The sequence below is a fragment of the Oncorhynchus mykiss genome, chromosome 18 (assembly GCF_057628025.1).
Source record: "Oncorhynchus mykiss isolate SJ-2025 chromosome 18, ASM5762802v1, whole genome shotgun sequence".
Taxonomy (NCBI): Eukaryota; Metazoa; Chordata; class Actinopteri; order Salmoniformes; family Salmonidae; genus Oncorhynchus; species Oncorhynchus mykiss.
This window is the reverse complement of record NC_143039.1, coordinates 13376509-13390000: the sequence shown is the minus strand read 5'-3', so window position 1 is coordinate 13390000 and position 13492 is coordinate 13376509. Positions and strand designations below refer to the sequence as shown.

Below are 13492 nucleotides of genomic sequence, written 5' to 3'. Positions count from 1 at the left end.
TAATACATAGTTAGGGGTTATGGGGGGGTAGATAATACATAGTTAGGGGTTATGGGGGGTAGATAATACATAGTTATGGGTTATGGGGGGGTAGATAATACATAGTTAGGGGTTATGGGGGGGTAGATAATACATAGTTAGGGGTTATGGGGGGTAGATAATACATAGTTAGGGGTTATGGGGGGTAGATAATACATAGTTAGGGGTTATGGGGGGGTAGATAATACATAGTTATGGGTTATGGGGGGGGGGTAGATAATACATAGTTAGGGGTTATGGGGGGGTAGATAATACATAGTTAGGGGTTATGGGGGGGTAGATAATACATAGTTAGGGGTTATGGGGGGTAGATAATACATAGTTAGGAGTTATGGGGGGTAGATAATACATAGTTAGGGGTTATGGGGGGTAGATAATACATAGTTAGGGGTTATGGGGGGTAGATAATACATAGTTAGGGGTTATGGGGGGTAGATAATACATAGTTAGGGGTTATAGGGGGTAGATAATACATAGTTAGGGGTTATGGGGGGTAGATAATACATAGTTAGAGGTTATGGGGGGTAGATAATACATAGTTAGGGGTTATGGGGGGGGTAGATAATACATAGTTAGGGGTTATAGGGGGTAGATAATACATAGTTAGGGGTTATGAGGGGGTAGATAATACATAGTTAGGGGTTATGGGGGGTAGATAATACATTGTTAGGGGTTATGGGGGGGTAGATAATACATAGTTAGGGGTTATGGGGGGTAGATAATACATAGTTAGGGGTTATGAGGGGGTAGATAATACATAGTTAGGGGTTATGGGGGGGTAGATAATACATAGTTAGGGGTTATGGGGGGTAGATAATACATAGTTAGGGGTTATGGGGGGGGTAGATAATATATTGTTAGGGGTTATGGGGGGGTAGATAATATATTGTTAGGGGTTATGGGGGGGTAGATAATATATTGTTAGGGGTTATGGGGGGGTAGATAATATATTGTTAGGGGTTATGGGGGGTAGATAATATATTGTTAGGGGTTATGGGGGGTAGATAATACATAGTTAGGGGTTATGGGGGGGTAGATAATACATAGTTATGGGTTATGGGGGGTAGATAATATATTGTTAGGGGTTATGGGGGGTAGATAATACATAGTTAGGGGTTATGGGGGGGGGGTAGATAATACATAGTTATGGGTTATGGGGGGTAGATAATACATAGTTATGGGGTTTCGGGCTCTCTGGCACCATCTACTGACAATGACATATTCTGTTATTTGCTGCCATAGCAATGTCTCTTTGTCTCTGTTCTGTCTGTTCTGTCTGTTCTGTCTGTCTGTCTGTCTGTCTGTCTGTCTGTCTGTCTGTCTGTCTGTCTGTCTGTCTGTCTGTCTGTCTGTCTGTCTGTCTGTCTGTCTGTCTGTCTGTCTGTCTGTCTGTCTGTTTCTGTCTGTCTGTCTGTCTGTCTGTCTGTCTGTCTGTCTGTCTGTCTGTTTCTGTCTGTCTGTCTGTCTGTCTGTCTGTTGGTCTGTCTGTCTGTCTGTAGGTGATGTGCAGCTCATTCAACAGTGATTGTAAAGTGAGAATGAAGAGCAACACCTGCTACTGCTGTGACCTGTACAACTGTGAGAGGTAAGGAGAAACACCTGTGTGTGTGTGTTCGCGTTCAAGCATGGAGGTGTGTGTGACTGTCTGTTGTCTCCTCTCACTCCTCCAACCTAGACTACCATACCCAGTACTATGAGTTCACTCTGTCTCCTCTCTCTCCTCCAGTCCAGACTACCATACCCAGTACTATGAGTTCACTCTGTCTCCTCTCTCTCCTCCAGTCCAGACTACCATACCCAGTACTATGAGTTCACTCTGTCTCCTCTCTCTCCTCCAGTCCAGACTACCATACCCAGTACTATGAGTTCACTCTGTCTCCTCTCTCTCCTCCAGTCCAGACTACCATACCCAGTACTATGAGTTCACTCTGTCTCCTCTCTCTCCTCCAGTCCAGACTACCATACCCAGTACTATGAGTTCACTCTGTCTCCTCTCTCTCCTCCAGTCCAGACTACCATACCCAGTACTATGAGTTCACTCTGTCTCCTCTCTCTCCTCCAGTCCAGACTACCATACCCAGTACTATGAGTTCACTCTGTCTCCTCTCACTCCTCCAGCCTAGACTACCATACCCAGTACTATGAGTTCACTCTGTCTCCTCTCACTCCTCCAGCCTAGACTACCATACCCAGTACTATGAGTTCACTCTGTCTCCTCTCTCTCCTCCAGTCCAGACTACCATACCCAGTACTATGAGTTCACTCTGTCTCCTCTCTCTCCTCCAGTCCAGACTACCATACCCAGTACTATGAGTTCACTCTGTCTCCTCTCTCTCCTCCAGTCCAGACTACCATACCCAGTACTATGAGTTCACTCTGTCTCCTCTCTCTCCTCCAGTCCAGACTACCATACCCATTACTATGAGTTCACTCTGTCTCCTCTCTCTCCTCCAGTCCAGACTACCATACCCATTACTATGAGTTCACTCTGTCTCCTCTCTCTCCTCCAGTCCAGACTACCATACCCAGTACTATGAGTTCACTCTGTCTCCTCTCTCTCCTCCAGTCCAGACTACCATACCCAGTACTATGAGTTCACTCTGTCTCCTCTCTCTCCTCCAGTCCAGACTACCATACCCATTACTATGAGTTCACGGGGGTGAGTAGCTGCTGGGATGTGGTCCATCTTCATCGTCTGCTGTGGGCCTGTGTGGTGCTCAACATAATGGGCCTGTTCCTGGGAATCATCACAGCTGCTATACTGGGGGCTTACAAGGACCTGGTGGGCACACACACACACACAATACCTAGAACACGCGTCTGTTTGTTAGGTACCTATTTCATTTGTTATTGTTTACACTAACTATATGTATTCCTCTCTCTTCCCCCCTTCTCTCCCATCTCTCTTTCTCCCTTTCCCCCTCCCCTCCCCTCTCTCTTTCTCCCTTCCCCCCTCCCCTCCCCTCTCTCTTTCTCCCTTCCCCCCTTTCCTCTCCTCCACTCTCTCTTTCTCCCTTCCCCCTCCCCTCCAATCTCTCTTTCTCCCTTCCCCCTCCCCTCCACTCTCTCTTTCTCCCTTCCCCCCTCCCCTCCACTCTCTCTTTCTCCCTTCCCCCCTCCCCTCCCCTCTCTCTTTCTCCCTTCCCCCTTCTGTCCCCTCCCCAAATCTCTCCCCTCTCCCTTCTCCCTCCCTCCCATCTCCCTTCCTCCCCTCCTCTCCCCTTCCCTCCCCTCCCCCCTTCCCTCCACTCTCTCTCCTCTCCCTCCCTCCCCCCTCCCTTCCCTCCTTCTGTCTCCCTTTATCTCAGGCTCCCGCCCCCCAGATGTCCCCCAGTCCCGCCCCACCCCCCCACATCATGTATAACCCCACCCAGCACGTGGTGACCTACGCTGGCTTCTGCCCCAACGGACAGGCCCTGCCCGCCTACCCCAACTACCCCGCTTTGCCCATGCAGGTAAAAAATACCCCAACTACCCCGCTCTGCCCCTGTAGGTTAGACCCCAACTACCCCACTCTGCCCCTGTAGGTTAGACCCCAACTACCCCACTCTGCCCCTGCAGGTTAGACCCCAACTACCCCACTCTGCCCCTCTAGGTTAGACCCCAACTACCCCACTCTGCCCCTACAGGTTAGACCCCAACTACCCCACTCTGCCCCTGTAGGTTAGACCCCAACTACCCCACTCTGCCCCTGTAGGTTAGACCCCAACTACCCCACTCTGCCCCTGTAGGTTAGACCCCAACTACCCCACTCTGCCCCTGTAGGTTAGACCCCAACTACCCCACTCTGCCCCTGTAGGTTAGACCCCAACTACCCCACTCTGCCCCTGTAGGTTAGACCCCAACTACCCCACTCTGCCCCTGTAGGTTAGACCCCAACTACCCCACTCTGCCCCTGTAGGTTAGACCCCAACTACCCCACTCTGCCCCTGTAGGTTAGACCCCAACTACCCCACTCTGCCCCTGTAGGTTAGACCCCAACTACCCCACTCTGCCCCTGTAGGTTAGACCCCAACTACCCCACTCTGCCCCTGTAGGTTAGACCCCAACTACCCCACTCTGCCCCTGTAGGTTAGACCCCAACTACCCCACTCTGCCCCTGTAGGTTAGACCCCAACTACCCCACTCTGCCCCTGTAGGTTAGACCCCAACTACCCCACTCTGTCCCTGTAGGTTAGACCCCAACTACCCCACTCTGCCCCTGTAGGTTAGACCCCAACTACCCCACTCTGCCCCTGTAGGTTAGACCCCAACTACCCCACTCTGCCCCTGTAGGTTAGACCCCAACTACCCCACTCTGCCCCTGTAGGTTAGACCCCAACTACCCCACTCTGCCCCTGTAGGTTAGACCCCAACTACCCCACTCTGCCCCTGTAGGTTAGACCCCAACTACCCCACTCTGCCCCTGTAGGTTAGACCCCAACTACCCCACTCTGCCCCTGTAGGTTAGACCCCAACTACCCCACTCTGCCCCTGTAGGTTAGACCCCAACTACCCCACTCTGCCCCTGTAGGTTAGACCCCAACTACCCCACTCTGCCCCTGTAGGTTAGACCCCAACTACCCCACTCTGCCCCTGTAGGTTAGACCCCAACTACCCCACTCTGCCCCTGTAGGTTAGACCCCAACTACCCCACTCTGCCCCTGTAGGTTAGACCCCAACTACCCCACTCTGCCCCTGTAGGTTAGACCCCAACTACCCCACTCTGCCCCTACAGGTTAGACCCCAACTACCCCACTCTGCCCCTGTAGGTTAGACCCCAACTACCCCACTCTGCCCCTGTAGGTTAGACCCCAACTACCCCACTCTGCCCCTGTAGGTTAGACCCCAACTACCCCACTCTGCCCCTGTAGGTTAGACCCCAACTACCCCACTCTGCCCCTGTAGGTTAGACCCCAACTACCCCACTCTGCCCCTGTAGGTTAGACCCCAACTACCCCACTCTTTCCCTACAGGTTAGACCCCAACTACCCCACTCTGCCCCTGTAGGTTAGACCCCAACTACCCCACTCTGCCCCTGTAGGTTAGACCCCAACTACCCCACTCTGCCCCTGTAGGTTAGACCCCAACTACCCCACTCTGCCCCTGTAGGTTAGACCCCAACTACCCCACTCTGCCTCTGTAGGTTAGACCCCAACTACCCCACTCTGCCCCTGTAGGTTAGACCCCAACTACCCCACTCTGCCCCTGTAGGTTAGACCCCAACTACCCCACTCTGCCCCTGTAGGTTAGACCCCAACTACCCCACTCTGCCCCTGTAGGTTAGACCCCAACTACCCCGCTCTGCCCCTGTAGGTTAGACCCCAACTACCCCACTCTGCCCCTGTAGGTTAGACCCCAACTACCCCACTCTGCCCCTGTAGGTTAGACCCCAACTACCCCACTCTGCCCGTGTAGGTTAGACCCCAACTACCCCACTCTGCCCCTGTAGGTTAGACCCCAACTACCCCACTCTGCCCCTGTAGGTTAGACCCCAACTACCCCACTCTGCCCCTGTAGGTTAGACCCCAACTACCCCACTCTGCCCCTGTAGGTTAGACCCCAACTACCCCACTCTGCCCCTGTAGGTTAGACCCCAACTACCCCACTCTGCCCCTGTAGGTTAGACCCCAACTACCCCACTCTGCCCCTGTAGGTTAGACCCCAACTACCCTACTCTGCCCCTGCAGGTTAGACCCCAACTACCCCACTCTGCCCCTGTAGGTTAGACCCCAACTACCCCACTCTGCCCCTGTAGGTTAGACCCCAACTACCCCACTCTGCCCCTGTAGTTTAGACCCCAACTACCCCACTCTGCCCCTCTAGGTTAGACCCCAACTACCCCACTCTGCCCCTCTAGGTTAGACCCCAACTACCCCACTCTGCCCCTCTAGGTTAGACCCCAACTACCCCACTCTGCCCCTGTAGGTTAGACCCCAACTACCCCACTCTGCCCCTGTAGGTTAGACCCCAACTACCCCACTCTGCCCCTGCAGGTTAGACCCCAACTACCCCACTCTGCCCCTGTAGGTTAGACCCCAACTACCCCACTCTGCCCCTGTAGGTTAGACCCCAACTACCCCACTCTGCCCCTGTAGGTTAGACCCCAACTACCCCACTCTGCCCCTGCAGGTTAGACCCCAACTACCCCACTCTGCCCCTGTAGGTTAGACCCCATCTACAATAGTATTTAGTAAAAGTATAAGCTCCTCGTCATCCAGTGATATGAATGTCTCCTCTCTCTCTTCTCTCTCTCCTCTGTTGTCTCTCTCTCTCGACTTCGGTCTCTCTCTCTCTCCTCTGTTGTCTCTCTCTCTCTCCTCTCCTCTTCCCTCTCTCTGTCTTTCTCAGCACCACAGCAGTTACCAGGCCCCCTCCACCCCCCAGCCCGGCCTGGAGATGACCCTAACCCCCTCCTCTCCGTCAGAGGAGAGCCAGAGCCAGCCTTCCGCCCAGGCCCCCAGCCAGCCCACCTTCCAGACTGGCTCCCAGGACCCTGGTCAGGGTTACATGCTATCACCCAACGCCCCTGCCCTCTACCCTGGCCCCGTCTACGGGCCCTCCGGCTTCGAGAAGCCCCCTCCTTATGCATGCTGAATGCCAACCTGACCTTTAGCCTTTGACCTTTAGGCCAGGGTAAGAGAGGCTAATGTCCAGAAACAACACCTAGCCTCTGTCACCTGGTCAGCACAGACATGAAGGAATCAGCTCAGTGTGACAGCTTCCATATATCCTTTCAATCAATCAGATATGGCTTCCATATACCCTTCCAATCAGATATGGCTTCCATATACCCTTCCAATCAGATATGGCTTCCATATACCCATCCAATCAGATATGGCTTCCATATACCCTTCCAATCAGATATGGCTTCCATATATCCTTTCAATCAATCAGATATGGCTTCCATATACCCTTCCAATCAGATATGGCTTCCATATACCCTTCCAATCAGATATGGCCTCCATATACCCTTCCAATCAGATATGGCCTCCATTTACCCTTCCAATCAGATATGGCTTCCATATACCCTTCCAATCAGATATGGCTTCCATATACCCTTCCAATCAGATATGGCTTCCATATACCCTTCCAATCAGATATGGCTTCCATATACCCATGCAATCAGATATGGCCTCCATTTACCCTTCCAATCAGATATGGCCTCCATATACCCATCCAATCAGATATGGCCTCCATTTACCCTTCCAATCAGAAATGGCCTCCATATACCAAATATATCCTTCCAATCATCGCTTCTTACGGCCAGCTATGTGATTCCTTTAGATCTGCACACAACAACGAGTTAGGGAATAAAAGGGACTAGGATAAGGGACTAGGAGACATGGGGCTAGGGGATAAGGGACTAGGAGACATGGGGCTAGGGGATAAGGGACTAGGAGACATGGGGCTAGGGGATAAGGGACTAGGAGACATGGGGCTAGGAAACATGGGGCTAGGGGATAAGGGACTAGGAGACATGGGGCTAGGGGATAAGGGACTAGGATAAGGGACTATGAGACATGGGGCTAGGAGACAAGGGACTAGGATAAGGGACTATGAGACATGGGGCTAGGAGACAAGGGTCTAGGATAAGGGACTAGGAGACATGGGGCTAGGGGATAAGGGACTAGGAGACATGGGGCTAGGGGATAAGGGACTAGGAGACATGGGGCTAGGGGATAAGGGACTAGGAGACAAGGGACTAGGATAAGGGACTAGGAGACATGGGGCTAGGGGATAAGGGACTAGGATAAGGGACTAGGAGATATGGGGCTAGGAGACAAGGGACTAGGATAAGGGACTAGGAGACATGGGGCTAGGGGATAAGGGACTAGGATAAGGGACTAGGAGACATGGGGCTAGGGGATAAGGGACTAGGGCTTCTTTCTGGACTAGGCCAGAGAATGTAGCACAAGCAGGGTTGGGGAGGTTACTTTTAAAATGTACCTGCCCAAAATAGTAATTATTGGATTACTCAAACTAAGTAATGTAATCTGATTACTTTTACTGTTGCAATTAGATTAGAGCCATTTGAAGAAAACAAACTGGCATACTACCAATTGCACAACATTTATTGCAGGATAAATCAATGGGAAGAGGTCCAGAAACAGCCCCTAGCCTCTCACCTGGTTAGCAGTTAGCACAGACCTGAAGGAACCAGATGTGAGTGATGGCCTCCATATACCCTTCCAACCAATCAGATATGGCTTCCATTTGCCCTTCCAACCAATCAGATATGGCCTCCATTTACCCTTCCAACCAATCAAATATGGCCTCCATTTACCCTTCCAAACAGATATGGCCTCCATTTACCCATCCAATCAGATATGGCCTCAATATACCCTTCCAATCAGATATGGCCTCCATTTACCCATCCAATCAGATATGGCCTCCATTTACCCATCCAATCAGATATGGCCTCCATTTACCCATCCAATCAGATATGGCCTCCATTTACCCTTCCAATCAGATATGGCCTCCATATACCCTTCCAATCAGATATGGCCTCCATATACCCTTCCAATCAGATATGGCCTCCATATACCCATCCAATCAGATATGGCCTCCATTTACCATTCCAATCAGATATGGCCTCCATATACCCATCCAATCAGATATGGCCTCCATTTACCCATCCAATCAGATATGGCCTCCATTTACCCATCCAATCAGATATGGCCTCCATTTACCCTTCCAATCATTGCTTCTTACCCAGCTATCAGATTCATCCAGAACTCCACACAACAACAAAGTAAGAACTAGAAAGGACTAGAAGTCTAGGGACTAAGAGATTATGGGCAAGGAGACAAGGGGCTAGGAGACAAGGGGCTAGGGCGTGTTTTTGGACCAGGCCAGAGAATGTAGCAGAAGACACCTCACAGACAGATAAGCCATGACAGAGAGAAGACCTCTGGACTTTAATAATCATCTATTAATGTAGTGTAGGTTAGACCCCAACTACCCCAAACTACCCCGCTCTGCCCCTGTAGGTTAGACCCCAACTACCCCAAACTACCCCACTCTGCCCCTGTAGGTTAGACCCCAACTACCCCAAACTACCCCACTCTGCCCCTGTAGGTTAGACCCCAACTACCCCAAACTACCCCACTCTGCCCCTGTAGGTTAGACCCCAACTACCCCAAACTACCCCACTCTGCCCCTGTAGGTTAGACCCCAACTACCCCACTCTGCCCCTGTAGGTTAGACCCCAACTATCCCAAACTACCCCACTCTGCCCCTGTAGGTTAGACCCCAACTACCCCAAATTACCCCACGCTGCCCCTGTAAGTTAGACCCCAACTACCCCGCTCTGCCCCTGTAGGTTAGACCCCAACTACCCCACTCTGCCCCTCTAGGTTAGACCCCAACTACCCCACTCTGCCCCTGTAGGTTAGACCCCACTACCCCACTCTGCCCCTGCAGGTTAGACCCCAACTACCCCACTCTGCCCCTGTAGGTTAGACCCCAACTACCCCACTCTGCCCCTGTAGGTTAGACCCCAACTACCCCACTCTGCCCCTCTATGTTAGACCCCAACTACCCCACTCTGCCCCTGTAGGTTAGACCCCAACTACCCCACTCTGCCCCTGTAGGTTAGACCCCAACTACCCCACTCTGCCCCTGTAGTTTAGACCCCAACTACCCCACTCTGCCCCTGTAGGTTAGACCCCAACTACCCCACTCTGCCCCTGCAGGTTTGAACACGTTTGAAATGCCCTACTGTGTGGCTACGATGTTGACTTTGGCATGTTATTTATCAATCTGTGAATAGCAATATTGAAATGCTTATAACGTTGTTGTAATAATCATGTATTTGACCTATTGCCTTTATCGTGGATGTCATACTCATGTTTACCTTTCAACAGTTTCTGTCTCTAGACTTCCAGGCCGACTGTCCACCGTATTTATCAAACTGTCATGTGCAATTATTAAACTGAACCGGTAGCTTTTAGAGTCTTCTAACTGTATAGTGTATATAAAATGATAAATATACCACCAGACTGGTGATCCCAGTAACTTATAGACCTACTGTATCTCCTATGTTATAATATACCACCAGACTGGTGATCCCAGTAACTGAGACATACTGTATCTCCTATGTTATAATATACCACCAGACTGGTGATCCCAGTAACTTAAAGACCTACTGTATCTCCTATTTTATAATATACCACCAGACTGGTGATCCCAGTAACTTAAAGACCTACTGTATCTCCTATGTTATAATATACCACCAGACTGGTGATCCTAGTAACTTATAGACCTACTGTATCTCCTATGTTATAATATACCACCAGACTGGTGATCCCAGTAACTTATAGACCTACTGTATCTCCTATGTTATAATATACCCCCAGACTGGTGATCCCAGTAACTTATAGACCTACTGTATCTCCTATGTTATAATATACCCCCAGACTGGTGATCCCAGTAACTTAAAGACCTACTGTATCTCCTAGGTTATAATATACCACCAGACTGGTGATCCCAGTAACTTAAAGACCTACTGTATCTCCTATGTTATAATATACCACCAGACTGGTGATCCTAGTAACTGAGACATACTGTATCTCCCATGTTATAATATACCACCAGACTAGTGATCCCAGTAACTTATAGACCTACTGTATCTCCTATGTTATAATATACCACCAGACTGGTGATCCCAGTAACTTAAAGACCTACTGTATCTCCCATGTTATAATATACCACCAGACTAGTGATCCCAGTAACTTATAGACCTACTGTATCTCCTATGTTATAATATACCACCAGACTAGTGATCCTAGTAACTGAGACATACTGTATCTCCTATGTTATAATATACCACTAGACTGGTGATCCCAGTAACTGAGACATACTGTATCTCCTATAATGGTTATTAAAAGTCTTATTTAATCTTCATACATAGTTTATAAAGTGCATATACAGTACCAGTCAAAGGTTTGGACACACCTACTCATTCCAGGGTTTTTCGTTATTTAAAAAAAAACTATTTTCTACAATGTAGAATAATAGTGAAGACATCAAAACTATGAAATAACGCATATGTAATCATGTAGTAACCAAAAAAGTGTCAAACGAATCTAAATATATTTTAGATTCTTCAAAGTAGTCACCCCTTTGCCTTGATGACAGCTTTGCACACGCTTGGTATTCTCTCAACCAGCTTCACCTGGAATACTTTTCCAACAGTCTTGAAAGAGTTCCCACATATGCTGAGAACTTGTTGGCTGCTTTTCCCTCACTCTGTGGTCCCAACTCATCCAAACCATCTCAATTGGGTTGAGGTCGGGTGATTGTGGAGGCCAGGTCATCTGATGCAGCACTCCATCACGTTCCTTCTTGGTAAAATAGCCCTGACACAGCCTGGAGGTGTGTTGGGTCATTGTCCTGTTGAAAAACAAATGATAGTCCCATTAAGCGCAAACCAGCTGGGGTGGCATATCACTGCAGAATGCTGTGGTAGCCATGCTGGCTGAATTCTAAATAAATCACAGACAGTGTCACCGGCAAAGAAACCCCACACCATCACACCTCCTCCTCCATGCTTTATGGTGGGAACCACACATGTGGAGATCATCCGTTCACCTACTCTGCGTCTCACAAAGACACAGCGGTTGGAACCAAAAATCGAACATTTTCACTCATCAGACCAAAGGACAAATTTCCACCGGTCTAATGTCCATTGCTCGTGTGTCTTGGCCCAAGCAAGTCTCTTCTTCTTATTGGTGCCCTGTAGAAATTTGACCATGAGGCCACAAGGCTCCCTAAAGTCTATTAGCATATCGAATGCGCGACACGGGCTGGTAGCATTCTGGACCATTGCTACTCTAACTTCCGGGATGCATACAAAGCCCTCCCCCACCCTCCCTTCAGCAAATCTGACCATGACTCCATTTTGTTGCTCCCAGCCTATAGACAGAAACTAAAACAGGAAACGCCCATGCTCAGGTCTATCCAATGCTGGTCTGACCAATCAGATTCCACGCTTTTCAAGATTGCTTTGATCATGTTCCGGGTAGCCTCAGACAATAATATTGATGTATACGCTGACTCGGTGAGGGAGTTTGTTAGCAAGTGCATCGGTGATGTTGTACCCACTGACTATTAAAACCTTCCCTAACCAGAAACCGTGGATTGATGGCAGCATTCGTGCAAAACTTGAAAGCTCGAACCACAGCTTTTAATTATGGCAAGGCAACTGTAAACATAACCGAATACAAACAGTGTAGCTATTCCCTCCGCAAGCCAATCAAACAAGCTAAGCGTCAGTATAGAGACAAAGTAGAGTCGCAATTCAACGGCTCAGACACGAGACGTATGTGGCAGGGTCTACAGTCAATCACGGATTACAAAAAGAAAACCAGCCCTGTTGCGGACACCGATGTCTTGCTCCCAGACAAACTAAACAACTTCTTTGCTCGCTTTGAGGACAATACAGTGCCACTGACACGGCCCGCTACCAAAGCCTGTGGGCTCTCCTTCACCATGGCCAACGTGAGTAAAACATTTAAACGTGTTAACCCTTGCAAGGCTGCCAGCCCAGACGGCATCCCTAGCCGCGTCCTCAGAGCATGCGCAGACCAGCTGGCTGGTGTGTTTACGGACATATTCAATCAATCCCTATCCCAGTCAGCTGTGCCCACATGGTTCAAGATGGCCACAATTGTTCCTGTTCCCAAGAAAGCTAAGGTAACTGAACTAAATGACTATCGCCCCATAGCACTCACTTCTGTCATCACGAAGTGCTTTGAGAGACTAGTCAAGGATCATATCACCTCCACCCTACCTGATACCCTAGACCCACTCCAATTTTCTTACTGCCCCAAGAGGTCCACAGACTGCCTATCCTATCCGGACAAGAGGAATACCTACGTAAGAATGCTGTTCATTGACTACAGCTCAGCATTTAACACCATAGTACCCTCCAAACTCGTCATTAAGCTTGAGACCCTGGGTCTCGACCCCACCCTGTGCAACTGGGTCCTGGACTTTCTGACGGGCCGCCCCCAGGTGGTGAGGGTAGGTAACATCTTCACCCCGCTGATCCTCAACACTGGGGCCCCACAAGGGTGCGTTCTCAGCCCTCTCCTGTACTCCCTGTTCACCCTTGACTGCGTGGCCATGCACGCCTCCAACTCAATCATCAAGTTTGCGGACGACACTAGTGGTAGGCTTGATTACCAACAACGACGAGACGGCCTACAGGGAGGAGGTGAGGGCCCTCGGAGTGTGATGTCAGGAAAACAACCTCTCACTCAACGTCAACAAAACAAAGGAAATTATTGGGGACTTCAGGGAACAGCCCCCCATCCCCATCGACGGGACAGTAGTGTAGAAAGTGGAACATTAAGATTCTCGGCGTACACATCACAGACAAACTGAAATGGTCCACCCACACAGACAGCGTGGTGAAGAAGGTGCAACAACGCCTCTTCAACCTCAGGAGGCTGAAGAAATTTGGCTT

The 13492-nt window shown here is 49.8% G+C and overlaps 1 protein-coding gene across 1 annotated transcript in view; it reads left to right on the top strand.

The window, feature by feature from the left end:
• The window catches only part of tmem255b (transmembrane protein 255B), a 29916-nt gene extending 23087 nt beyond the window's left edge, over nucleotides 1-6829 (top strand). The window contains exons 6-9 of the mRNA XM_090209466.1: nucleotides 1539-1624; nucleotides 2662-2823; nucleotides 3344-3494; nucleotides 6370-6829. Of these exons, the coding sequence (XP_090065592.1) occupies nucleotides 1539-1624; nucleotides 2662-2823; nucleotides 3344-3494; nucleotides 6370-6615 (645 nt within the window). The 3' untranslated portion in view covers nucleotides 6616-6829. The remainder of the gene's footprint in view (nucleotides 1-1538; nucleotides 1625-2661; nucleotides 2824-3343; nucleotides 3495-6369) is intronic.
• Nucleotides 6830-13492: the final 6663 nt, after the last annotated feature.